This window comes from Sebastes umbrosus, chromosome 10 (assembly GCF_015220745.1).
Source record: "Sebastes umbrosus isolate fSebUmb1 chromosome 10, fSebUmb1.pri, whole genome shotgun sequence".
In the NCBI taxonomy this organism is placed as follows: Eukaryota; Metazoa; Chordata; class Actinopteri; order Perciformes; family Sebastidae; genus Sebastes; species Sebastes umbrosus.
Window position 1 is genome coordinate 4,612,032 of NC_051278.1, and position 25,752 is coordinate 4,637,783.

Sequence of the window (25,752 nt, forward strand, 5' to 3'; positions counted from 1 at the left end):
TCATTTTTACTTACAATGAGTATTTATTGTTTTTGTCATTCATAACATTTAAAACCTTTTTCTTACCCGGCATCAATGAGATTAAAGTATTGATAAACAGAGAAACCGATAACAGGTGAGACGTGCTGCGTTCCAGTCCGGACAGATGAATCTGAAATCCCACCGCTTTCCTACAAGATGAAGGAGCAGATCGGCTCGAGGTAACACACAACACAACACAGATTTACAGCTAACGTTTCACTTTCTTTAATTCTTTATAAAATGTGTTCAACAGGTAATTGATTATCATAAAAATAATTCTCTGCAGCCGGCTAAAGTTTTTAAGGACTTTCAAGGTGAAATTCAAGGACTCTAAATTGTCCGTCAGAAAATTCACAGCCCACTAAGCTCTATTTAATAAAAACAAAATATAAATTAATACAAACAAACAGACACTTGTATAACTATGATGCAGCCTCACGGTGAAATAATCCATTTCAAACCCACTGTTTGTTTCTTTAAAGTGGCAATAGACACCTTTTTAGCTTTAACTCATTATGAAGTAAATGTTGATTGAACAAAGCTGATGGTCTCAATAGGTCACTAAATTTGTCGCTAGTAGTAACGGAGAGAGATACGGTTGTCTTTGTGACAGCGGCGCCAACAATAATACCACCTGGAAACACTGGAGGAGGTTGTCTGTTGCCACTTTAAAAACATAAAATTAAAATCAGTTTTTAAAACTTTAAAAGGCTTTTTTTGGTAAAACGCTCAAATTCCTATGAAGTAACATGTTGTGTATTAATCTCTGTGTCCGTGTAGAATGCAGCCTTCGTCTCCTCTGCACGTAAACAAACAGAGTCCAACTCAGCTGGGAGTAGAAGCATCAGAGTCTCTGCTGTCAGTCTGCTAATTAAAGTCCAGTTCTGCAGAGTGAGTCCTGGTTCCCCTGCAGAGTCCCGGTTCCCCTGCAGAGTCCCGGTTCCCCTGCAGAGTCTCGGTTCCCCTGCAGTGTCCCGGTTTCCCCCGCAGAGTCCCGATTCCCCCGCAGAGTCCCGGTTCTTCCGCAGAGTCCCGGTTCCTCTGCAGAGTCCCGATGACGTTCCTGAAGCTGCTCGAGAGGGGATTTTGTCTCCTGCTCATCACTGATTGGCCACAGGCGGCTCCTCTTCTTCCATTGGCTGGCTGCCGAAGCCGCTGTCGACCGTGGCGTCTGATTGGACAGAAACACATGAATGAGGTGAGAACTTTTTTTTATAGTAACATTTAAATTGGATTTATAGTAACAAAATGTTATTTATAGTGACAGAACTTTATTTATTTGCAAAACTCTCGATGGATGAGGTTAGGCGTCGACCTCTAATGGTTAAGGTTAGGTATTGACCTCTAATAGTTAAGGTTAGGCGTCGACCTCTAACAGTTAAGGTTAGGCGTTGACTTCTAAGGGTTGAGGCTAAGCGTCGACCTCTAATGGTCGAGGTTAGGCTTTGACCTCTAACCGTCGAGGTTATGCGTTAACCTCTAACGGTCGAGGTTAAGCGTTGACTTAATGGTTGAGGTTAGGCTTTGACCTCTAACGGTTAAGGTGAGGCGTCGACCTCTAACGGTTGAGGCTAAGCGTCGACCTCTAACGGTTAAGGTTAGGCGTTGACCTCTAACAGTTGAGGTTAGGCGTCGACTTCTAACGGTTGAGGCTAAGCGTCGACCTCTAATGGTTGAGGTTAGGCTTTGACCTCTAATAGTTAAGGTTAGATGTTGACCTCTAACGGTTAAGGTGAGGCGTCGACCTCTAACGGTTGTGGGGTAGGGTCAACCTCTAATGGTTGAGGCTAGGCGTCGACCTCTAACGGTTAAGGTTAGGCGTTGACCTCTAATAGTTGAGGTTAGGCGTCGACTTCTAACAGTTGAGGTTAGGCGTCGACCTCTAACGGTCAAGGTTAGGCGTCGACCTCTAATAGTTGAGGTTAGGCGTCGACTTCTAACGGTTGAGGTTAGGCGTCGACCTCTAACGGTCAAGGTTAGGCGTCGACCTCTAATAGTTGAGGTTAGACGTCGACCTCTAACGGCTGAGGTTAGCGTTGACCTCTGACGGTCGAGGTTAGGTGTTGATCATGTGTTACCTGTGCTGTGTTTGTCGTCTCGTAGCTCGGTGTTTCTCAGCAGTCGGACTCCTTCTGTGAGACCGAGAGACTGAAGAGCTTCAACCAGACCTTCGACTGGACCTCCACCCAGCTGGACATCAGAGACATCAGAGACAGGTCAGTAACACTTCGTTGTACCATCACTGTGATGAGTATTGAACATAGACGGCGTTCACTTGTTACCTGGTAGTGCTTCAGCAGCTGGTGGCACGGCGTCGGACTGTCCACGTAAAGGTTAGTCAGCGTCATCATCCCCAGCTTCTCCGCCAGTTTCCTCCAGGGAACGTCTCCGACACTCAGCACCTCCACCAGCCGGGACAGCGTGTCCTCGTTCAGCCCCGAAGACTCCGCCTCTGCAACGTCATCACCGCTTCGTTTATTACACTACCCTGGTCAACATTTCTTCTTCATTAGTGTTCTACTGTAACTGAGATAACGAACCTTCACTGCTGCTCGCCCTCATCTTCTTACTGCTGGGACGACTCGACTTAGGACTCTGACCCGAGTTCAACAGGTTCCTCACCTGAGGAGGAGAGGAGACAAGGAGAGGAGGTGAGGAGAGTGTTAATATGTCTTGTTCTTTTATTTTGAAAGGATTGAGTGTCCAGTGTTAATATGTCCTGTTCTTTTATTTTAAAAGGATAACTACCTTTTGGCACTTGGCGAGGTCCAGGGGGGTGTGTCCTCCTGCAGGTCTCTTGCGAGGGTTGATTGGCTGTGAGGCGGCTTCCCGCTCTCTGATTGGCTCGTCTTCGTCCGGCTCTTCGTCTGAGGAGGAGCTGAAGAAGAGCGGCTCGTCGTTCTCCACGTTTTTATCAGCGCCTGAAGAGACAACCTTCACTCAGTCTCTGTGGTATGTTGACGTCTTTATTCTGATTATTACTCATGTAAAAATAATAATGTTATTGTACCTGTAATGATGTTAATAATGTTAATAATAGTGTTAATTGTTTAATACTTAAACTACATTCTACTGATTATACTACTATTACTGCAACAGAATATTTTCTCAGTGTGGTATTAGTACTTTTACTGTAACAGAGTATTCCTACAGTGTGGTATTAGTATTTTTACTGCCTCTCACCTGCAGCGATGAGCATGGAGCAGAGGGTCGGGGAGCCCACACTGGCCGCCAGGTGGAGAGCTGTGTTTCCTCCAAACGTGCTGGCGTTGACGTCCGCCTTCAACTGTAAAACAACAGAGTGAGTAACGCTGTGATGTCACTGATTATTAGCGGTGAAACGTATCAACAATCATGCTCACCGGTACCTCAAACGCCTCACTAGTTTTTAGTCATTGACACTTCAACGGACCCGACCTGACTAGATTAACTAGGTTAACTAGGTTAGGTGAGTGCAGGCAGGTTTGAGGTACAGGTGAGTATTGATATGCTTCAGCCGTCCTATAGCTGCTGAGCAGGTGTACAGGTGTGTCATACCTCTGTGATGAGAGTGCAGGCCACCTTGAACAGGTTTTCCCTTACGGCCAGGTGGAGGGCGGTGTTTCCACTCTTCTGCTCAGGTGCGTTGATTTTGGCTCCGCCCTCCACGAGGAGGCGGAGGCAGCGCTCGCCGTCCCTCCTCACGGCCAGGTGGAGAGGATGGAGACCTGAGACGGAGACAAATACTTTAGTCTATTTAACGTCACAAGTTAACATATAAAGTATTGCAGCAACGCTAAAAGCAGTTTATTATTAATATCTTGGTGTCAGATTCATGTGGAGACTTACTATAAATAAAGTTCTTTTTTTTAATAAAAATCTCCCTTTAAGGTACATTTTGAACAGATGTGTGATTAAGTAAGGGATAATGTACAGCTAGCGGGTCATTGTTGTAAAATAAACCCCTTCAGGGCGATGTGATGCTTACATCACCCTGAAGGGGGTTATTTCACAACAATGACCCGCTAGCTATACATTATTGCAGTAATTGGTAAATATTTCACACAGTTATTACTCGTTCTCTCACCGTGGTAGTCAGGGGTGTTGACCAGGTGGGCGTGGCGTTCTCCCAGGTGAGCCAGCATTGGGCGCAGCGTGGCGGTGTCTCCGGCCAGCGCCGCCAGGTGGAGGGGACTGCGGCCGTCTTTGTCCAGCAGGCTGGGGTCGGCCCCCGCCCTCAGCAGCACCTCCACCACCTTCACCTGCCGGGTGATCACCGCCAGGTGGAGCGGAGTCTGCAGAGACAGCAGCAGGTGAGTTAGTCGGTTTCATTAGTTACCTGGGACTGAGGTCGCTGGGTTTTACATTAGATACCCGAGTTAGCTACCTGTTACAGGTAGATAGATGTTTTCAGGTAAATCATTTGGATTCATTAATTACGGTTGATTATTTTGTTGAGATATTGAGATACAGAACAGCGAAAGGACGAACGTTAGGCACCTGTTGGTTGTGCTTAGTCGTTAGCAAGGAGTTAGCTTAATTTTGGTGTCATAGTTGAATTAATTACGGTGTTGAGAGATGAGTTAACTAACTTTCTGACGTAAAAAGCTGTATTATGGTAAATGAGTTGCAGTAACTATGGTAGATTATTATGTTGAGAGATGAGGTGGCTAGGAATTATCTACCTGTCGAAGGTACGTTAGCTGTTAGCTGCCTGCCGGAGGTGGTTCATTTTGTTAAGGTAGAGTATTGCGTGGTTAGCACTGTTAAAAAGGGATGTACAGCGAGCCGCTCATTGTTGTGAAATAAACCATGACGCGAAGCATCGCTCAGAAGGGGTTTATTTCACAACAATGACCCGCTAGCTGTACATTATCCTGCTTATTACACAGCTACTTACTGAAGAAATCAATAATATGACACAAAAACAGTCCGCCAGAGTCCGACATCAGAACTGCGCCCATAGCAACGGTCTGTTACTGACCAATCAGAATCGAGTATTCAACAAAGCCGTGTAATAAGATAAGTTAGCTAAGGGTTAGCTACCTGTTGGAGGTACATTACCTGTCGGAGGTGGTTGGCTGTGTTGAGGATGTTTTGCTGCTGGCTGCTGAGCAGGGTGTGGATCAGTTGCTGGATCACACTTGTCTGCTGATGGATGATGGCCAGGTGCAAAGGACTGTGGGTAAGCAAAAGAACACAACATCAAACCTCTGAGCAGATGATACAAGAGTCAAACGTGTGTCTGGTGTTGAGTTTGTAGGACAAAAAATATTATAAAATTAAGTAAAAAAAACTCACGTGTCTCCGTTGCCGTCCTGGACGCCACAGAGATGTCTCTGGATTGCCAGAAGGACCCGGGCGTCCCCGGTGCTGCAATACTGCAGCAGGGCAGCAGCCGTCTGTCTGGCGCTCTGAGAGGCTCTGTTGTGGAGGGCGGCGGCTGGAAACACAAAAACACAGAGCAGGACTTTTTAAGAGCGAGTATATCAAATATTAATTTGACCTCGTACACAAGCAGCGTCACATCATCAGCGAAGGATCAGAACAGGACATCGTCTCCTACCGATCTGAAACAGCTGCTGTTGTAGTGGCGAGCCAGTCTGTCCTCCTGTCTGTCCTGCTGTTTGTCCTCCCGTCTGTCCTCCTGTCTGTTGCTGGGTAACCCCGGTCTGAGGGGTGGAGCCTGACATCTGAGCCCCTCCTCCTCCTCCTCCCCCTCCACTGAAGCCTGAGAAGCCACTGAAGAAAACTCCTCCCGTCCCTCCTGCTCCTCCTCCTCCTCCTCCTCCATTCATCTGCTGGTTGAACTGGAATCCTGCAGAAGGAAACAAAGTTGAACTCCCAGTTTTCCCAGTATGATATGATCCCGAGCAGCTGCAGCATGATTTCTGGGTGAACAATAATCCTTTAATTGAGATGATTGGAAATGGACTATATTTGAAATAAAATCCCTACCTCCTCCTCCTCCAGCTCCTCCTCCTCCAAATCCCCCGGCTCCTCCACCTCTTCCTCCTCTCCAGGGTTCATAGTGAGGCAGCGGCTTCTGCTTTTTCCTCATCACCTCCTCTTTGTCTGAAAGAGAGCAAAGAAGAAAGTTCTGACATTTAAAAAGTAATCAAAGTACAAGTGGGAAGACTTGAAAAAAACATGTTTTCTCCGCCTGTTATTTTTTCTTCGTCGTCATGAATCTGCTGCATGATGAAGATGTGAATGAGTAGGTGAGGACTGAAACCAGCCGTTTCCACTGAGGGAAACCCCAAAACTGTGATCATAAACCTTAAAAAAACAAACATCTTCCTGTCAAACTTCCTGGGGATTTACAGGTAACACATTAAATAAACTCTTTTACAGACGACGTCATCAAAAATATGCATGTTGGCAACGGATGTGGCGTTTTGCCGCAGTCATCCAGACGAGTTGGCGAGCTTTAAACATTGAATTAAAACCGTTACCTTCATCAAAGTGTCTGATTGTTGCGTGTTCGGTTGTCACAATTGATAATCCAATAGTGGACTCAAACTGCATGTGATCATCATAAAGTGGGCATGTCTGTAAAGAGGAGACTCGTGGGTATCCATAGAACCATTTTCATTCACATATCTGGAGGTCAGAGGTCAAGGTCTTTGAAATTGGCCATGACAGTTTTTCCTCACCAAAATTTAGCCTTAGTTTGGAGCGTTATTTAACCTCCTTCGCGACAAGCTAGTATGACATGGTTGGTACCAATGGATTCTTTAGGTTTTGTAGTTTCTATGTTTGTAGCGCCTATTTTAAAACTCAATAAACTGAGGAGTCTGTCCAGGTATTTGACGTTCTGTACACGACCACAGATAATGTAGTCGTACAGTAAGCATCTTTTGTATGCTCGTTATGATCGCTGCTTTAACGTTACACGCTGGTTTCTCCACCAAATAAGTGTTTATATCTGTCTTCTACTCGCTAACGGCACACAGATCTGGAAAGTCAGTTTGTTTATGTTGCATTCCTGATGTTTGGTGGTTAATGTCATTCCATATCTTGACAAGCTGTTGCACTCCGCTGTACTTCCATTGTTAACCTGCGTGCGCACACGAACGTACGTCGTCCTTGTTTATAAACTGTAAAAACGGTCTTGATGTTGATGGCTGACCTTGTACGTGCGGTATGTAGGTGAACTGTTTGGGGTCGCTGCTGTCGCCGGCCTTTTTCCTCTTCAGCTGCAGGAAGACGGTGACGGGCCGCTCGATCTCTGCGCTGTGATAGGGCGGCGTTTTGAACACGATGGCGTACTGAGGAGAGAGAGATGAGGATTAAACACTCAGGATTAACTTTAGATCTGGAATAAATTAGAATACTAGTTTTAAACAGCTAATAACTTTTTACAAAGAATTTCTTGAAACTCTAAATCGTATGTAACTTTTTTTGAGCCTGTTTGTATTTTCACTATTTTCTGACATTTTATAGACAAAATTACAAATAAATAAGAAATAAAAATATATATTTGCAGCTCTCATTTTAGTCTGAAAGACTAAATGTTTCATTTGTAAGATACAAAATGTTTGTTAAAATGTAGTTATGTTTGGTTTGTATTATTTATTAGAAGATTTACTGTGTGTACACGTAAACTCTGTTACCTGTTTGTGTACGTCGGTAGGCGAGAAATCACCGTACGCCTCCCAGCCTCCCTCGTCGTCCTCCTCGTAAAAACGGATCTCGATGTCATCTGTAACGTGCAGCACAGAGGCATGATGGGATAATTCTCCAGTTTCAGAGCAGTAAAATAACAATAAAATAAACTAAACCACCTGTTATAATTAGTCTTTATCCACTACCAGCTTGATTTAAACAAACAATAATTCTTTGTCCACCATCACTTGCACTAACTTTACTGACTAGAGAAACAAACTTCACTTTACACCAACAAACAAAAAAATCAGATTTACACGTCGGATCAAATCTAATGTTTTCACCTTTCTGGACTTTATCACAGAGCAGGAAGATCTCGTCTCCTCCGAGCACCGAGCCGCACGTCTTATCCATCCGAGAGATTTTCAGGTTGGAAGCGTTCGGTGACTCTGCAGATAAAACAGGATTCATTATTAGTGTGTGACTCGTGTTCTTGGTCAGGCTGTCAGCTTACGCGATAACGCATTAACGCCACTAATTTCTTTAACGCATTGACACAACTTGTGACATACTGGTATCATATGAAACTACAAAACCTAAAGAATCCATTGGTACCAACCATGTAATTTTTTTCTGCAATTGTTCTGAAATTTTCCAGACATTATTCACATTTTTTTTAAACTTATTTTCGGAGATTTTTCGCACATTTTTTTTACTTTTTTTTAAATTATTTTTAAATTTTTTTTACAGTTTTCACATTTTTTCGGACATTGTTTGACTTATTTTTGATTTTTTTTTGCACATTTTCTTTTACTATTTTTTTTGCACATTTTCCCGACATTTTTAGGACTTTCTTAGCCTATGGCTCACGGCTGCAGTTAGCATAAGGCTAAATATTAGCAACATTTACTCTATTTATCTCTGAACGTTTCTCCGACATTTGTGTGTCTGTTGTTGTAATACTCATTTCGGCCACAAGAGGCTGTAGTGCACCACAACCCCATGTTCTAACTAGGACTAAAAGCATTCATGTTTTCTTCCAGGTGAGTTTTAATTTACATAAATTGTATATAGAAGAAAAACTTAGAAAAATGATTTGAATGTAAGGAAACAAAAGTAAGGAGATTATCCTGGCAAAACCTTTTTTTTCACCAACAATTAAGATCAGACTTAATAAATTGATCACCAGAAGTTTCCTCACTTGCCTCTCAGGGCTTCCGTCGCTTATTGTACAGCCTCAACCAAATATTATTTTTATTATCGATTCATCTGCTGATTATTTTATTGATTAATCATCACTAAAAGTGTCTCTAAAAGTGACAGTTTCTCAGCTGCTACCAGCTTTGACACTGAACAGTCAGATTCTGGGATGTTTGGACTCACTGCTGTCGTAGATAGGGTTGGAGACGACGGGTTTCAGCCCTCTGGTGAACCCTCCGTTGCTGTCCTGCAGGTAGGCGGTGAACTTTAACCTGACGATGTTCAGGTCCATCACCTTCCCCAGCTCCTTGGCCTCCTTCAGGAGACCGCTTTCCTCTGAATCTAAAGAAAACACAGAAGCAGTTTTATTTTATGCTTTTACATCCTGATGAAAGTGTTGCTTTTCTGGTCTTAGTCATGGCCATTTTCAAAGGGGTCCCTTGACCTCTGACCTCCAGATATGTGAATGAAAATGGGTTCTATGGGTACCCACAATTTCCCTTTCACAACTACTCGCTAACTGCAAACGTTACTCGTGTTAAATAGCAGTCCACTTCCATGTTTCGGTACGGTTGGCTTTCACACCTGATGCGAACCGTACACCAGACCACCATTTCAAGTGGACTTGAGTACGGAAACAAACTGGACTTTGGGGTCAAGTGTACTCGGATCCAGGCCCAGGTCCCTGATGTGAAAGCCTCCTCAAGATGTGACTAAAATAATTCTTCTCTTGTTCGTCCATCATAGTTGATGATGACGATGACATGTCTCATTTTTGGGGATTTCGGTAAGAGTGCAGATGGCTGAACAGACCAATCTGAGCCCGGACTGCTCTGTGGTACACTGGACCACTCAGGAATGGCAGGATGTCCAGCTCTGAGGCGCAGCTACAAGTCCTTCCTGGGCAGATTTATGTGAGATAACAATGTGTTGTTTCAGGTGAGTTTACCTGTGATATGACAGTGAGCTCCTTTCAGTCTCTTCCTCTCGTCCCTCAGCCTCCGGCTCAGAACCTCCACCACACCTTTCTTGGTCACATGTAGGATCCCCAGGTTACTGAATCTACAGTATAGTAGTATAGACAGCACAATCTATCAGAATATTTCACTGATTTTTGTTTTAAATCCGTAACAAACTTTGTCTCATTTCATAAATACTGTATAATATATCTCTTTATTACACGGCTTTGTTGTATACTCGATTCTGATTGGTCAATCACAGCGTTCTCTAATTGAATAAAAATTGAATTTTTATTAAATTTTTTAACATACCATACTATGACTTTTTTTGCCATTAAATTTTTAGACATAAAGTATAGTATGTCAAAACATTTTATGAAAAAAACAGTCATTGTATAGTGTGACATGAAAAAGTTGTTAACTGTCAATAAAATATTCCATAAATGTTTCCTGAACTTTGAACATGAATGTAAAAAAGAAAATTCTGACTTCTTCTTTGGAGTTTTTCTCTAAAATAATCAGAACGTCTGATGAGGAATAAAAACTTTCCTGTCCGACTCCTCGTTAGCTTTTTTTGTTGTTATTCAGTTCAAGTGTCGGTAAAAATGCAGTGACGTTATTGGACACTTACGAGGCTGTGAGGTCGTTGGGGCCGACGTCGATCGTGCAGGTGCCGTTCTCGGTGCAGTGACGTCCCACCAGACTGTGAGCGTGAACACGAGGAGGATCACAGTGGGACACCAGCTGGACCTCCACCCGGGCGTGACCCACGTAGTTATTAATCTGAGACAGAGGCACAACACAGTTACTTTACTGCAGTAAAAGTACTAATAACACACGGTGAAAATACTGTGTTACAGCAAATGTACTAATACGACACAGTAAAAATACTCTGTTGCAGTAAAAGACCTGCATTGAAACTATATATATAAAAAAAGACTAAATAAGTCAAAATTATCACTTTCTACATCAAAACATGATACAAAGATTAAATCTATTTTGTTTTTACATCAGTTTGAGATAATAAGTTAAAAATGTGGACCTCTTATGTCAGAATAATGAGATACTAAGTAGAGAACTAGCGGCTGTGAGTGAAGCAGCGGTTGTTGACATGTTGTTGAAGCGTTCTCTGGGTGTTACCCACCTTCACGGTCGGGTAGGTTCTCCTGTTCTTCTCGCTGGAGGCCCCTGGGAGCCCGCCGTGGGATGGACCCTCACACTCATAACGGAAACGAAAGCCCCTCTGGGAACACACACACACACCAAGTTTTACTGTCTTTCTGTTGATACTCTGAAGCTTTATTTTACAAATACTGCAAGTTTCTTCAGAGGAAACAACTTCTATAGTCCACATTTCTCTCTGTCCTTGATTACGGGTCCGTCACATGTAAACCACTGCAGATTCTGGTGCTCTCTGTTTATGACGAACTACCGATCATCTGCATATTTATGCAATTCAATGTCTCAAATAATGCTGGAAACGACTGTTTATTCTTCTAGAAATTAGTACCGTCTTTGTGTCCTTTATGGTTTATTCACAGACGAATAAAACTCGCTGTCAGTGTTTCTAAATTAATTTATTTGGTCGGACGTTATGGACATATTGTGATCATCATGTATTTTATGATTCTATTTATTTATTTAAAAATAAATTATTTTTAGTAATGCTCACATACAGTGTTATTATTTTTTATAATTTTGATCTTATTGTCTCATAATATATTTTAAAATTGATATTCTTTTAAATGTTTTAATCCTGACAACCATGTAAAGCATTTCATTAACTTTGTTTTGAAAAGTGTTGCATAATTAATAAATTACCATTATTGTTTCATGCATTTACATTTTTAATTTCTGTTATTTTACTTCTACTTGTTTATGATCACACCTGTCATGTTAACTCTTGACTTCTCTCTTCATATGTGATCCATGTCGTTATAAGTCCGTGTTGAGCCTCAGCTGCAGTAACACTCACTTTGTGTCATTTTATTTGTACGTCCATTGATTGCGTAAACCTGGTTCTTCTTTTGTGTTCAGAGCACAACTGACTGATTTGATTTATGTCTGTGGAGTCACATGACCTTCAGCTGCAGAAACTCCCTGTTTGTGCTCTTCTAGTCAGTCCCATGATGTTATATGACTGTTGGGAAAACCCAGGATTAAAGGAAGGGACTGTTACAGTAACATGTGGATCAACCTAACTCACAGTGTCCGTCTGTGTGTTCATGTAATAAAGGTATTAAAGGACTTTTGTTGTCACATTTTCTTCTTCTAATTCCCAAAACAACACCTGTAGACCAGTATTTGGCTTCATGTTTTTAACTCGTATCAAACACCATATCCCTGACTATATATTACATATTTATTCATACATATACATGGCATTATACTACTTATATCATGATATAATAACACTGTATTACTACATATTCTTATTATGCATTGATATTATAATACTATAAGTTGTATCTATGATATATATACTTCATTGTTTTTGTTACATATTTATTAATATATTTACATAACATTATACTACTTATATCATGATAATAATACTGTATTACTACATATCGTTATTATTGTGCATTTATATAATACTATATGTATATATGCGTGACTGCATAATAATCCAGTATTACCACATATTGTTATTATAGTGTGTATATAACATACACGTAACTACACATGTATTATATATAACATTTTATTTATTATATATTACTATGTATATTATATTTATTAGTCATATCTATATACTTATACTTCATACATAGTTGACATAAATATTTGCACAATTCATTTATATAGTTTAAAGTTTGGTAATTTTTTGGTTTGGTTTTAATCAATTATTTGTAAATTATCTAATTCAAAGAGTTCGTTATCTGTTTTCTTACCTTCTCAGTCCGTCTCTGTGCTGCTGAAACATGTGAATTTCCCCCTCAGGGATCAATAAAGTTTTATCTTTTTTACTTTGTGAAAGCAAACATTGTGTCTTTTAAGAGTTTAGAACTAATTTTAATTAACGGAGGTCATCAGACTGTAAGCTGGAGAAGGTTTGCAGTGGAGTTCAGTGACATACAAGACGGTATCATCAGCATAAAAGTGGACATCGCAATGCTGAAGTTGGACTAAAGAATAAATATTGTAAATGGCAGGGGGCCTAATGTTGATCCCTGTTTTAAGACTTTATTCATTGTCCAAAAAGGTTTCTATATTTATACATAAGAGTTCATTTTAAATGTTCTAACCTTTAACTTCCTTTCTATTTGTTACTTTTAGACCAACTAGTCCACAAACTTAATGTACTGTTGAGAGTCACTTTGCAGAGTAAGACTAAAAACTAAATGCCAACAATTCACTAAATGTGAATTTGTAAGTTTGTACTGTACTTACTACAGACACAGGAAGTAAAATATTTGTCTCACCTGTTTGGGCTCCTCGATGATTTGAATGTAAGGACCATGAGCTGAAACACAAATTAAAGTTTAGTTAATGACTTGGAGAGGAACGGTTACTGAACTAGCCTTGAAATTCAGTGGTCACAATGACTCATAACAAAGTTACTTTTGAAGATTTTTTTACCAAGTTGCTGGTTTACGATATATTATTTTAATAATAAATAAAAAGTCTGTTACTTTTGAAGATTTTTACTAAGTTGTTGGTGTACGATTTATTATTTTAATAAAAAATAAAAATTCAATTTGTATAAATAAAATACCAAAATTGTATTTATTTGTTACATTTAGTTTTTTATAAATTTGAGAAAACAATGTTTAAGTCAAGCCTGATGTTGCCTTACACATAAAAGAACAGTGACTACCACACAGTGAGTCACACAGCTTATTAATAAAGACTGGTATCGGATCGGTACTCGGTATCGGCCGATACCCAAAGCCCAGGTATCGCTATCGGGACTTAAAGAGTGGGATCGGTGCATCTCTATTATGAACGTCACCGTCCACTTTCACTATTTCACCAGCTACAGGACTTAGTAAACAGGTAGATGAAGGTGTTTTCCCGATTAGTAGGTTTTAGAAAGTGATGTTCACAGTTTGTAGACAAACGTCTCTGTTTCTTATAACAATACTAGAAAATTCAGGTCGGGGTTCCCAAGTACTGATGAGTACTGTTGGGTCTGAAATGTCGCTGTCCTCATTTCCATTTATGAATAAAACATTACATCAAAAAGTACAAGGTGACAGGAATCGGGTCGCCCCCGTGGCTTGGGGGATAAGGCGCAAACCATGAACTGCCTCTCTGTAATAAAGGCTCGGAAATGCCCCCAGAAATTACTATCCAGCTATCAAGATAAGGTTCTGGAAAGAGCAGAGGGCTGGACAAAGGTTCTGAGAAGTCTAAAAGAGGTTCTAGAAAGTGAGAACCTCTTTAAGAGTAAGTGAGCATGGGTTCATAGGGGCTTGCAAGCTCTGAAAATAGATCTAAATGTTTAGGGTCTAGGAAGTTCTAAAAATGTCTCAGTACTTGTTTCCAGGTTATACAAAACTTACATTTAAGTTCCACAAACTGACAGGAAGTTCTAGACGTTGATCAGGTATTCACACTCAACTCGTGTTTCAAAGTACAAACAAGGTTCTACGAAGTTTACACCAATGTTCCTCCTGAGAACAGTTCCTATGTAATTTCTCGTACTAGATCTAACGAAAAGGTGAGCTTATGTTTCCAGGTACAAACAAAGTTCTACAAAGTCCAACATCTAATCGCAAAAAAATGCAGAAATCTCCAAATGTCTAAAAGTTTTTGATCCCATATCACAACATGGCTTTTTCTATGGTGTTCTATGGTTGTTAATCTTCAGGTTCCCAGCTTTCAGACGATGTTCACCACTTCTATGTGACATCTACTGTAGACCTGCTATCTCCCCCTAAAGACCCCCTCTACCCCCCTAAAAAAGACAAAAACAGGTCTATTGTGGGTTAGAATACAATAATGGTTTGAGTCATCTGTGTTTGGGGCACTGACTGATGAATTTTAGGCAACAAATCTGTCTAAACTACACGGACAACACCGTGTTTGTCACCGGTCTGCGTACCTGTCTCAGGTATGTAGGGTTCAGTCTTTATGTCCACTGGAGGAATGTAGTCATACGGCATCAAATTCATCTGCAGCTGAAGAAGAAGAAAAAATATTTTCAACATCTAAAACATTCGTCAGTGTTTAAACGCACCTTACAAGCAATCAAACAATCAATCAGTATCAATCTGGATCTTTATGGTTTCTATGGAGCCTCGAGGGCGAGACACAAGAGAGACTTCAGGCTCCACATTTGTCTTGTGGTGAATCAATCATCAGTGGAAAATTTCAAATCTCTGGTATGAGGTATCAAAATGATCATCTCATTGATTATGTTAATTATTTCTTCAATAAAAAACCCCAGACATGATCTGATTCCAGAACGTTTAATGAACTGAATCTCTTTTTGGACTTTTTGTCACATTAAATAAACAACCTGAAGAAAAAAAAACGCTATTTTGAATATTTCAAAGGAAGTTATTAATCAACGTGGAACTGAAAATGAAAATAAGAGTCGCAGTGCTTATCACAATATTAGTCACACATTCACTCTGTTCTTTAATTAGCATTCGATTTTTACATCTTTCCACGCAACTCTATTCATCTGTGGAGGGAAACAAACACTCGTATGAACTCAAATAATACGACCTTGAGGTTGTGAAATAATTTAAATGTAAGTTAAAGGAATTTTAAATTGTTATCTTTGTTATTTTTGTTTTCAGTATTGTTTTATCTGTTGCCTGATTTTGTCGACAACCTTTTAGGCTTTTTTTGACAAATAACTTGACAAATAACTGTGCTCAAAGTTGTTGTTGGTAAAAAGTGAATATGACGTCTGACTATAGTAGAAGCTGCAGGTCAAAGGTCATCCTCCAAGCTGCAGGCGCACTCATGCTTGTTTGAGTCTGAACAGCAAACTGATAAATCTGTTTATCTGTCTGTCAGTTTATCTTCTAGTTAGTTAGCTAACCCAACTTGTTGCATCAGCTAACTGAGGGTTTTCATTTTATTATTTAGTTCCCTCCACCTTTGTTTAGTGTGTTTATTTTCACCATGACACCTGTGTGTGCAGAGAACTGGTGAAATCAACGCAGTATATTATATGAAATCCCACCGTCAGAATTAACACAACACACTGACTGTCTCTCTCTTACTCGCTCTCTTCTTTACCGTCTCCTACTGCTGGAGTTAAATTAACAGAAAGCAGCCGATACCGGAGGTTTGTCGGCCTCTAACAGGTCCGAACGGCGGGGAGCACGACTTTCAGAAAACGAATCACAGAGCAGCCTGGTGCGGTGTCGGTGCTGGAGCTGAGGAGAGAGCGGCCGGTGCTGGTGGACGGTGCACCTCCAAAGCATCCTCATTTCAGAAACCCGCATTTCAAACGGCGGACCACGGCGACATGTATATCCCGTCCTCCGGTACGCTATGGACGGCGTGCTGCGGTGCGGCTCCTCAGTGCAGCAGCAGCCAGACGGCCGCCTCGCCAGGAGGAGACGGTGAAGAAGATAGCGAGTGAGAGAGAGTCGGTGTGTTGTGATAATTCTTGTCTCATTTGTGGGCTGATAAACAGTAAATTCATCTAAACTGGGTTGAACAAAACGATGCAATCTGGTTGCAATGGTGATAGTAATGAATGGTAATAAATGAAAAAAACGTTGACCAAAAAACAGGATGTAAAACTGGCTGGCGGGAGGTCTTCAAATGTTATTAGAATAGTTTTTATATCAATCACAACAAAAGGAAACAACAACACTGTTGACAAGCAACATGACATCTCTCACAAACATTAGAAATGATGCTCAACATGAACGGAAAAGCATGAAATGTTCATTATACTAATTCATCTTACTATGTAAAAAGAACTTGTCAGTGAGCCCATAAACAGGACAAAACTACAATCAATATACTAATTAATTAAGGAAGTCATTAATTTTCAGGTAATTGAATCGAGGACAGTTGTAATAAATAAAAATACCATACGATGTGTAAAATGTTGTATGATGTGTAAAAAAAACAAAAACATAAATAAATAAAAATCAAAGAAACGTGACATGTGTTTGGCATGTTGTGCTAAAACCAGCGTATTTAAAACACGATAAAATATAAAGCTGGACAGATAACAATATAGGAAAAAAGCAGGTAAATGTAAGTGAAGTATTATTTTCCACTAGTCTGCAGAGTGAATGTTCAAATAGAAAAGGACTCACTTCGTTGTCGTAGACGTTGATGAACGGAGCTTCAGTCATCCTGCAGCACAAACAAACAAACAAACAAACAAACCAACAGTTAGAGGCTTCAAATGTGAAAGAGTCTCAACAGGAAACAGGAAGCACTCCAACCTGAGTCACTTTAAATCCCCTCGTCTGTCGCGTCTGAAGAGTAAAAGTCCCGACGTGATAAAATAAACAAACAACGACTAAACAATCAAATCTGCAGCAGTTTCACTTTCACATGACGGACGAGAGAGCCTCAAACACAACACACAACTCTCTCTCCTTCTTCTTCTGCTCTGTTGTTTTTCTGTCACCCTCCCTCCTCTTCTCTCTCTCTCTCTCTCTCTCTCTCTCTCTCTCTCTCTGTGTTGTCTCACCCCTCCTCCCCTCCCCGAGGCCCGTTCTCAGTCACTTCCTGGAAGTGGCCGAGGCGAGGAAAACCCCCAGAATTCCAGATCTGAGGGGGGCGGGACTACTGGTGATGATGTCATTCTGCTGCTGCTGCAGCTACTGATAATACATAATACACTCAGATGAAGAAGAAGAAGGTTTTCTATGAAGGTAACCAGGAAACTGTTGATTTAAGACCCGACCAGGAAAGAAAAGACGAGTTTCTCCTCCGCTGACAGGAAGTGATTTGTTATTAACCCTCTGAGACCCACAATAGACCTATCTTTTTTAGGGGTGTACAGGGTTTTTTTAGGGGGAGATAGCAGGTCAACAGTAGATGTCACATAGACGTGGTGTACATCATCTGAAAGCTGGGAACCTGAAGATTAATTTCAGATACAGCTCAGCACTATGTGTCAAGTTCTTCTAGTCATAAATCAGAAATAAACATGAATTAATTCAAATAAATAGTGAAGCACATGTATATATTTTTTTATTTTATTATTATTTTATTTTTATATTATTTTATTTTATTTATTATTGTTTATTTATATATTTTTATTTTATTTATTGTTAATTTATATATTTTATTTTATTTTGTTTATTTAATTTTCTGTGTTGAGGGTGAGTTGGAAAAGAGGGTACATATATTTGTATTATGCTCCTTAATCCTTGATTGTTCGACTCTTTTGAAATCAATAAATATACTATTTTAAAAAATAAATAAATAGATAAATAAATAAATAAATTGTGAAAATGTATAAGATCATAGAACATGATGATAGAAGTATATGATGGTCATCCCCATGCTCCATTATGACTCATAAATTGTTGCGGAAATTTTTGGGTTGTTACCATCTGTTACACAGATTTGGTGCTAAATTTAACCGGGTTTTTTACCACTGGAGAATTGATACAAATGTAGCAATTATCCCTCCAAAATACCACATTAAGACACCAAGACCTTGAGGAACACCATAGAAAAAGCCATGCTGTGATTTGGGATGAAAAAATTTGGACATTTGGAGATTTCTGCAAGAATTGCATTTTTCAGCAATTGGACGGCGAGCACTTCAGTAGACTGGTATCAGGATATAATTACCGTTTTATAAAAGTAACTGTTATTAATATTTGCTCCAACCTGCCTACTCCAGCTTTAATAGAGCAGTTAATTAAATGAGGTTAAAATTGAGGTTGAAGCTGAACTCTGACATTTCATGGTTCTTCTTTGGCTCCAGAAACAATTATTTAAGTTTTTATTTAGTTGTTTAACTGGAGGGAACTTTACCACGTTCACATGCACAAAGACAATATTTCTACTAAACTGTCTCGCCGTCACCAAACTGTGTTCTTCAAGCTTTTCTCTTTACGGCGATGCACGAGAACAGACTCCGACGGCGTAAACTGGTGAGAGACTGCGTGTCACAAACTACAGTAATAACCCTGATTGAGACTCACTTGAGAGATGTCCAGAGAATGCCCCTAACGGTGCGTTCCCACCAAGAGCGAAGCGAACTTTTCGCATGACGTTACACACAAAGTCAATGCAAAGAGACGAATAGATGCAAATTGGCAGGTGACGCGAACACGCAAAATTCGCGTCATTCACGTATTTGCAGGAGTTGAAATATTTCATCCAAACTCCATTCAGAAAACAAGCATTTTAAAAGTTGTTTGCTTGTCGTCTTGGTAACAGACCTGACAAAGCATGAAGTCAGACTTTTTACAAATCAACATCATTATGTAGTTATTTTGGCAGCCTTTTGATCCGTTTATTGCAATTAAATCACAGCACAATCTGTTTATTTTGGGTTCATACCGCAGTAGCGATGCGTGGCTTGCTAGATACAGTCAGTGCAATGACACTGTATGTGAATACAGCTCACCGTCGGGGTGATGTTATGAACCCAGACACGACAGGGTTTGGCTTTCTGACATATCTGGGACTTCGACAACATGTACAAAGCAACGACAGTGGTTATTTCTTCCAAATGGCAGAAAGAAAAGTTGTTGGTATCCATGGAGACAAGCTCCTCCTCCTCTCCGGCGCGTCTAGCGCGATGATACCGGCGGTCCAACTGGTGCGAGTAAAGTGAGGCTAAAATTTGTTTCGCTCTTGGTGTGAACACGGCATAAAACCTGAATAATATCAGCAGATCACACATGTCTTCATCTGAAAATGCTCCATTGAGAATATCCAACCAGAATATGCTGTTTAAACGACCCGTATTAAATTCACTACACTGTCATATTCAGAATGATAGAGGAATATTAGTGTGCATGTAAACGTAGTCAGTGATTTGTTCAATGCACCTGCTCTATGCTTCTATGGAAACACAACTAAATCTGTGTGTCGTCTGCATACGTTAACATATTTAGTTGTTTTCTATAATCTGAAGGAGTGAGGATAAATAGACGAGCATGATAATGAGAATCTAAGACACACATCTGGAATTATTTCTGACATTTTATAGACTAAATGAAATCACCCAACAAATTAATTTGAAATAAAGACGTAATAAAGACAACAACTTCTAAACAAACTGCAGCAGAATTAAAGGACAAACGCGTGAATAACAAACACAGACCTGATGCTTCTCTTAACTTCCTCTCCGCTCGGCTCTCTGGTGGTTTATGGTTAGACTCTTTGACTTCCTGTTACTGCATCAGAGAAAAACCCGCCTCACTGCAGAGTCTGACTCAAATCTGATCTGAACCGTCAGGTGGGACGGCCCCCCTGAGGACGGCGGCCAATCAGGTGGCGGCTGCTCATTAACATGAAGCCACAGCAGCAGGTAGAATCAGAGGAGAGAAAACCCGGAGGGGAAAGTTTGTGTTCGGGGTATTTCTGTGTGACCTCTGACCTCTGCAGGAGGATCTACTTTTCTGTTTCTCTGAAACAGCTCAGCTTCACATTTCTATCAACATGATGAAATGTTTCTTCATCTCAACACATTTATGCTCGCAACTGAAATGTTGAATTTCCTCTGGTGGAAATATGAGTACATTTTAAATAATCGGTCAAACCGTTTGGCTGAAAAAGTGAGTTTTTCTTATCGTACTATATTTAATCTTTGGGCACATGATGGGACTATTGTGTTTTCTATATATTTAATTAGATTTATATTACATGTTATACTATATTTTAGGAAAATATGCCTATAGTTGTAGTCGTACAATATAGGCGAAGCGTTTCAGAGATGGAGAGCCTTCTGCTAACCGCAGCCGTGAGCCATTGGCTGCGGTTAAAGGCTAAATAATATCTGGATTCTGGCACCCAACAACACAGCAAGATGACATTTTAGATGTGTAACTTTAGCCCACTGCTAGTGTGAGCCTCCAGTCTTTGTTTAGCCTCCAGCTAACACCATGACTTCATCATGACGTCGACACTAAAAGAGTCTATTGATAAAAGTCTGATTTTTCATGGGATTTCTCTAATAACACATTAATGAAATGTACCTGAGGGCTCCCGCCATGACTGACACTGATAAAGGTGATGATGAAGGCTCAGCTCCCTGCAGGAGGAAGAGGAGGCTGATCTGGTCTTCCTTTCTCCCGGGTTTTTTCCTGCAGACGACAAATCAGGAGTTAATCAGGAGTGTGTGTGTGCGATGGAGTCATATCTAAACACATCAGTGGGAATTTCCACTCTTCTTCCTCCTCCTCCCCCTCCTCCTCCTCCTCCTCTGTGATTATTTGGGGAAATCCTCGATTTCCAGACCGACTGAACAAACAACAAACTGCTTCTTCTGTTAAAGGAACAAGCTGACATTTCTCCTCTCCACCAGAGTCCCTGTGGTTAGCTTAGCTTTGCACAAAGACTGGAAGCAAAGGGAAACTGTTAGCCTTGATTAACACAAAGACTGGAGGTAGGGGCAAGGCCTATGAAAAGGAGGCTGGGTCACGCGTCATATCTTCGGGGGTTACACATGCACAGTAAAATCTGGTCTGCACTCGCCGAAATTGAGCCAATTGCAACGCACGACCGCAGCTTCAGTTACACTGTGCATGTGTTATACCTCATACCCCAAGACCCATGTCCGCCCGTGACCCAGCCTCCTTTCCATAGGCCTTGGGCAGGGGGAAACTGTTAGCCTAGCTTTGCACAAAGACTGGAAGCAGGAACAGCAACCGCCGCTGGAACCTCCCCTTCTGCTACGGAGCCAAGATGGCAACCGTTCAGACTGTTATGAGTACAACATCCGGGTACTCCTCAAGGCCCTATGGAAAGGAGGCTGGGTCACGGGCGGACATGGGTCTTGGGGTGTGGGATATAACCATGGATGTATCAAAAGAACTGGATCCAGCGTTGGAGGCTGGTCATTCCTATGAGAGTTGCTCATTGGCGCATGAAGCCTAAATGGCTCGACTTCCGTCTGGAAAAGTACCCGGATCTTGGCGAATCTTGGGCAACTGTGACATGCGCAGTAGCGTCCGCTTGGTCATATGACTCGGTCACGGGGTCCCAACGTCACGGTCTGGGTCTCACTCACGGAGGAAGGGAAATAACTCTGGATTCAGCTATTAGTGCGTTTTACAACTTTAAAAACGTAATCTTTTAAATAAGGGATATTAGAGTGTTCGTACTGGGAAGTTGATTCACCTCAAAAAAATTATCGGCTGAGTTACAGACGTGTCTTTCCCAATGTAAGTCTACGGGGAAAAGTCTTTTTGGGCCCAACGGCGTCACGTGACGGATATGGAAGTCGCAGTAACGCCGTTTGGCCACTACGAAAGTCCGGATCGTCGACCGGTGCAATTCCTGGGGGCTTGGATATAACACATGCACAGTGTAACTGAAGCTGCAGTTGTGCGTCGCGATTGGCTCAATTTCAAGAATTTACTGCGCATGTGTAAAATCCCCTAAGATATGACGCGTGACCCAGCGTCCTTTCTATAGGCCTTGGTACTCCTAGCACACTGCATTTTGCTATGTAACCGCACTTATGCACTCAAAAGAGAAATTGTAAGTACAGAAATACGCAAATTGAGACACAACATCGGTCTCTAAAACTGTCAAATATTAAATATATATATTTTAAGTTTCAATGATCTGTCAGTTAAAGGTGTTAAATGCGAAATTAGGAGAGTTTCTATTGCCCCTGCTAAGATGCTAAGGTGTTAACAGCTAAAGGTACTAACAGTGCTCAGCAACATTTTGTTCTTTTCTTTGGTCTGTTGAGGATCAAATTCAGTCGTTTTTTATTTTAAAACAATATTTACTGACAGTAGAAAGTGATGAGTGAGAATCTAATAAAGAATTAAAATGTGAAACAACAGGAAGAACTCAAGTTAAATTAAAAAGCTGGTAAATAAAGTTAAATTAACTTGAATTCTTGCAGACAGCAGCAGTCTCAGTAGTTTTCCTCTCAGTTACACAATCTGATCAAACTGCAGTGGTTTTATTCTGATTTAATCTCACTTCTGTTCAATAAATAAAGTCTGTTTTTGTTTCTGCAGCACATTTAATTAATTAATTAATTAATTAACTCAGCTGTTTATGTTCAGAATAATCAGCTGTTCTCACTTTAATATGAACCAGAGCTCAGTGAGTTTTAATGCAGATTAAAATAAACAGAGTAAACATGAAGATGTGACATTAAACTGAAGAGCAACATTTTGTTCTTTTCTTTGGTTTGTTGAGCATCAAATTCAGTCGGTTTGAATATAAAACAATATTTACTGACAGTAGAAAGTGATGAGTGAGAATCTAATAAAGAATTGAAATGTGAAACAACAGGAATAACTCACAGTTACATTAAAAAGGTGGTAAATAAAGTTAAATTAACTTGAATTCCTGCAAACAGCAGCAGAGTCTCTTCAGTAGTTTTCCTCTCAGTTACACAATCTGATCAAACTGCAGTGGTTTTATTCTGATTTAATCTCACTTCTGTTCAATAAATAAATTCTGTTTTTCCTTCTGCAGCACATTTAATTAATTAATTAACTAACTAAAATGTTTGTGTTCAGAACAATCAGCTGTTCTCACTTTAATATGAACCAGAGCTCAGTGAGTTTAATGCAGATTAAAATAAACAGAGTAAACATGAAGATGTTGAGCATCAGTCAGTTCTTTGCTTTGGTTTGTTGAGCATCAAATTCAGTCGTTTTTACTCTAAAATGTCACATTTTCAGTTTGATATTTTCAGTTAATATGAACCATTTAACTCGGTGTCTGCAGCTGATCGTGTTATTGATCAATGATCGATCAGTTTGTGTTGAGATTCAACAGAAATACAGAGTTTAAAGGTGAGTTTTAATTACCTGTCTGTCAGCTCTGACCGCCTGCTTCCTCGAAAAACACTCAACTCAACTCAACAACCACCAGAACAGCAGCAACACACCTGAGGCTACTTCCTGTATGAGCTTTTCAAAATAAAATCAGTTGGAAAGGGGAACTTTTATTTATGTTCCTTATTTATTACTTTTAGTCTGATATTTGTAGTTTTTGCAGTGTTGTTTTTAAATTACATCTTATTTTAAAAATGAAAGCAAGCACTTTAATTCCATATATATATTATATATATATATATATATATATAATATATATTTATATAGCACATTTTTATTAAATGTATTTAGTATTACATTTTTTAAATTGTAAATATAATAATAATAATAATAATAATAATAATGATCTTTATCTATATAGAACATTTTAGTTAAATGTATTTATTATAAAAAAGACTTAAATTATATATAATAATAATCATAATAATCTTTATTTATATAGCACCTTTCAAAACAAAGTTACAGTGTGTTTCATTAAAAACAGAACATATTTAAAACACAAGAATAACGAAATGTACTAAAACCCCATAAAGTAAAACAACTAAAATGTCAGATAACATAAATAAAATCACAGAAAAGCAATTCTAAAAAAGTGAGTTTTTAAAAGCAATTTAAAAATGCGAGTTTGCAACCCTATATATATATATATATGTATATATATATATACAAACACACACACACACACACCAAATTTCCATTATTAATATTATATATTATATTAAGTATTATTGTGGGAAGAAAAAGGTTTTGTGTTTAGTTTTGAAATGATTACAAATAAAAAAAATTATCCAGTCTTTTCTTTTATTATTCCTGTATCTTTATTTTCATTTGTTATTTTTCTATTTTATTTATTTCATGATGATGTATGCACTGGAAAGAGCACTGATAGACCCTCTGGGTTTTTTTGCATCTCTCCATCACATTTGTTGTTGTTTATGTAAAATCAACTTGCACTTTTTTTATATATGTAAACAAATACAATTTAAAAATAAAAAAAAATCTACTTTATTTTTCTATCTTAATTGTTGTAAATCTAACCTTCAAATGATATAAAAAATCTAAAAGTACACTATGTAAAAAGAAAATTGAAAAAAAAAAATGCAATAAGTCAAATATACAAAGAAATATTTAATCGAGAGAGTGAAGTAAACATTATAGGAAATAAGTTAGTTTTAAGTCACCAAAGTGTTTTATTTTAAAGTAATTTTACTGAAAGCTGCTCCACCACTTGCTCAGTAGATAAACGCTTTTAATTTGAAGGTCAGCTCTCTCAACCGGATGCACCTTGGCGGTTGTCACGGTAACCAGCGGCCTGTCAGTCAGAGTGGAAAGCCCCGGAGCTGGAGGGGAATTCCGGCGCCACGTGGCAAATACAGCCCGCTGATTGGTGGAAACAGGAACATAGCCCCGCCCATATTTAGGTATAATAATTATTCATTATTATTATTTATTATGAATATTTTTTTGAATTCTGAGTAAATTCAGAGGATTATCAGCAACTGATAAAATAATAAAAATGATATAATAATACATATATTAATATTGTGAAAATATTTATTGTGAATTAATTATAATAACCACAAAATAATTTAAATATCTGAACCTGTATGCTTAAAAATTATTCTTAAGTTAGATTTTTTATTTCAAAATGAATTACTGCTTTTCATTAAATTCAATTGAAGTTATGTTATGTGAAAGTTTTTTATAAATGTATAAAATCTGGTTTCAAACAAAACTACTGATTTTATTTATTTTTTACAGACTGAAGGTTTGACTGTACAGTGCCACCTATCAAAGGTATTTTGGGGTACTTTATTTGAGTTTTTCCATTTTATGCTACTTTACACTTCTACTTCTGTATTTTTACTTTTGATACTCATCACACTAAGAGTACTTGTGTAATTTTACCTCAGTAAAACATCTTGATGTTTCTTCCAGCGCTGGTCAAAGGTGAAAAAATTAAATTAAATAAATTTGTGAGAAAAAAAAAAAACGTGGATATTTTCTGAGATTAAATTGGCAAATTTACGAGAAAAAACTCACAAATTTATGAG

General features: G+C 39.4%; 1 protein-coding gene across 4 annotated transcripts; it reads right to left on the reverse strand.

Moving 5' to 3' along the window:
• Positions 1–23,809, reverse strand: nfkb2 (nuclear factor of kappa light polypeptide gene enhancer in B-cells 2 (p49/p100)). 4 transcript variants are annotated; one of them, XM_037782135.1, is made up of 24 exons: positions 23,672–23,809; positions 20,867–20,974; positions 17,009–17,048; positions 14,818–14,893; positions 13,193–13,233; positions 10,912–11,010; positions 10,399–10,550; positions 9,758–9,870; positions 8,992–9,150; positions 7,953–8,057; positions 7,617–7,705; positions 7,133–7,271; positions 5,959–6,075; positions 5,567–5,785; positions 5,302–5,443; positions 5,065–5,179; positions 4,088–4,295; positions 3,559–3,728; positions 3,205–3,307; positions 2,770–2,942; positions 2,562–2,643; positions 2,304–2,473; positions 2,100–2,211; positions 1–1,192 (listed from the first exon to the last, which is right to left on the reverse strand). In XM_037782135.1, exons 2-24 carry the CDS (start codon positions 20,881–20,883, stop codon positions 1,122–1,124), a joined length of 2,712 nt encoding a protein of 903 aa, XP_037638063.1. In that variant the 5' UTR covers positions 20,884–20,974; positions 23,672–23,809; the 3' UTR covers positions 1–1,121. The 4 variants fall into 4 exon arrangements, with proteins under 4 accessions (XP_037638063.1, XP_037638060.1, XP_037638062.1 ...); XM_037782132.1 differs by having other exon boundaries at positions 5,567–5,818; XM_037782134.1 differs by lacking the exons at positions 20,867–20,974; positions 23,672–23,809 and adding an exon at positions 19,993–20,062 and having other exon boundaries at positions 5,567–5,818.
• Between the last annotated feature and the right edge of the window lie 1,943 nt (positions 23,810–25,752).

Coding starts and splice junctions, on each gene's coding strand:
- nfkb2 (XM_037782132.1), bottom strand. Junction 14,894..17,008: donor TCAACGTCTACGACAACGAA/GTGAGTCCTTTT, acceptor CTTCTTCTTCAG/CTGCAGATGAATTTGATGCC. Junction 8,058..8,991: donor CAACCCTATCTACGACAGCA/GTGAGTCCAAAC, acceptor TTTTATCTGCAG/AGTCACCGAACGCTTCCAAC.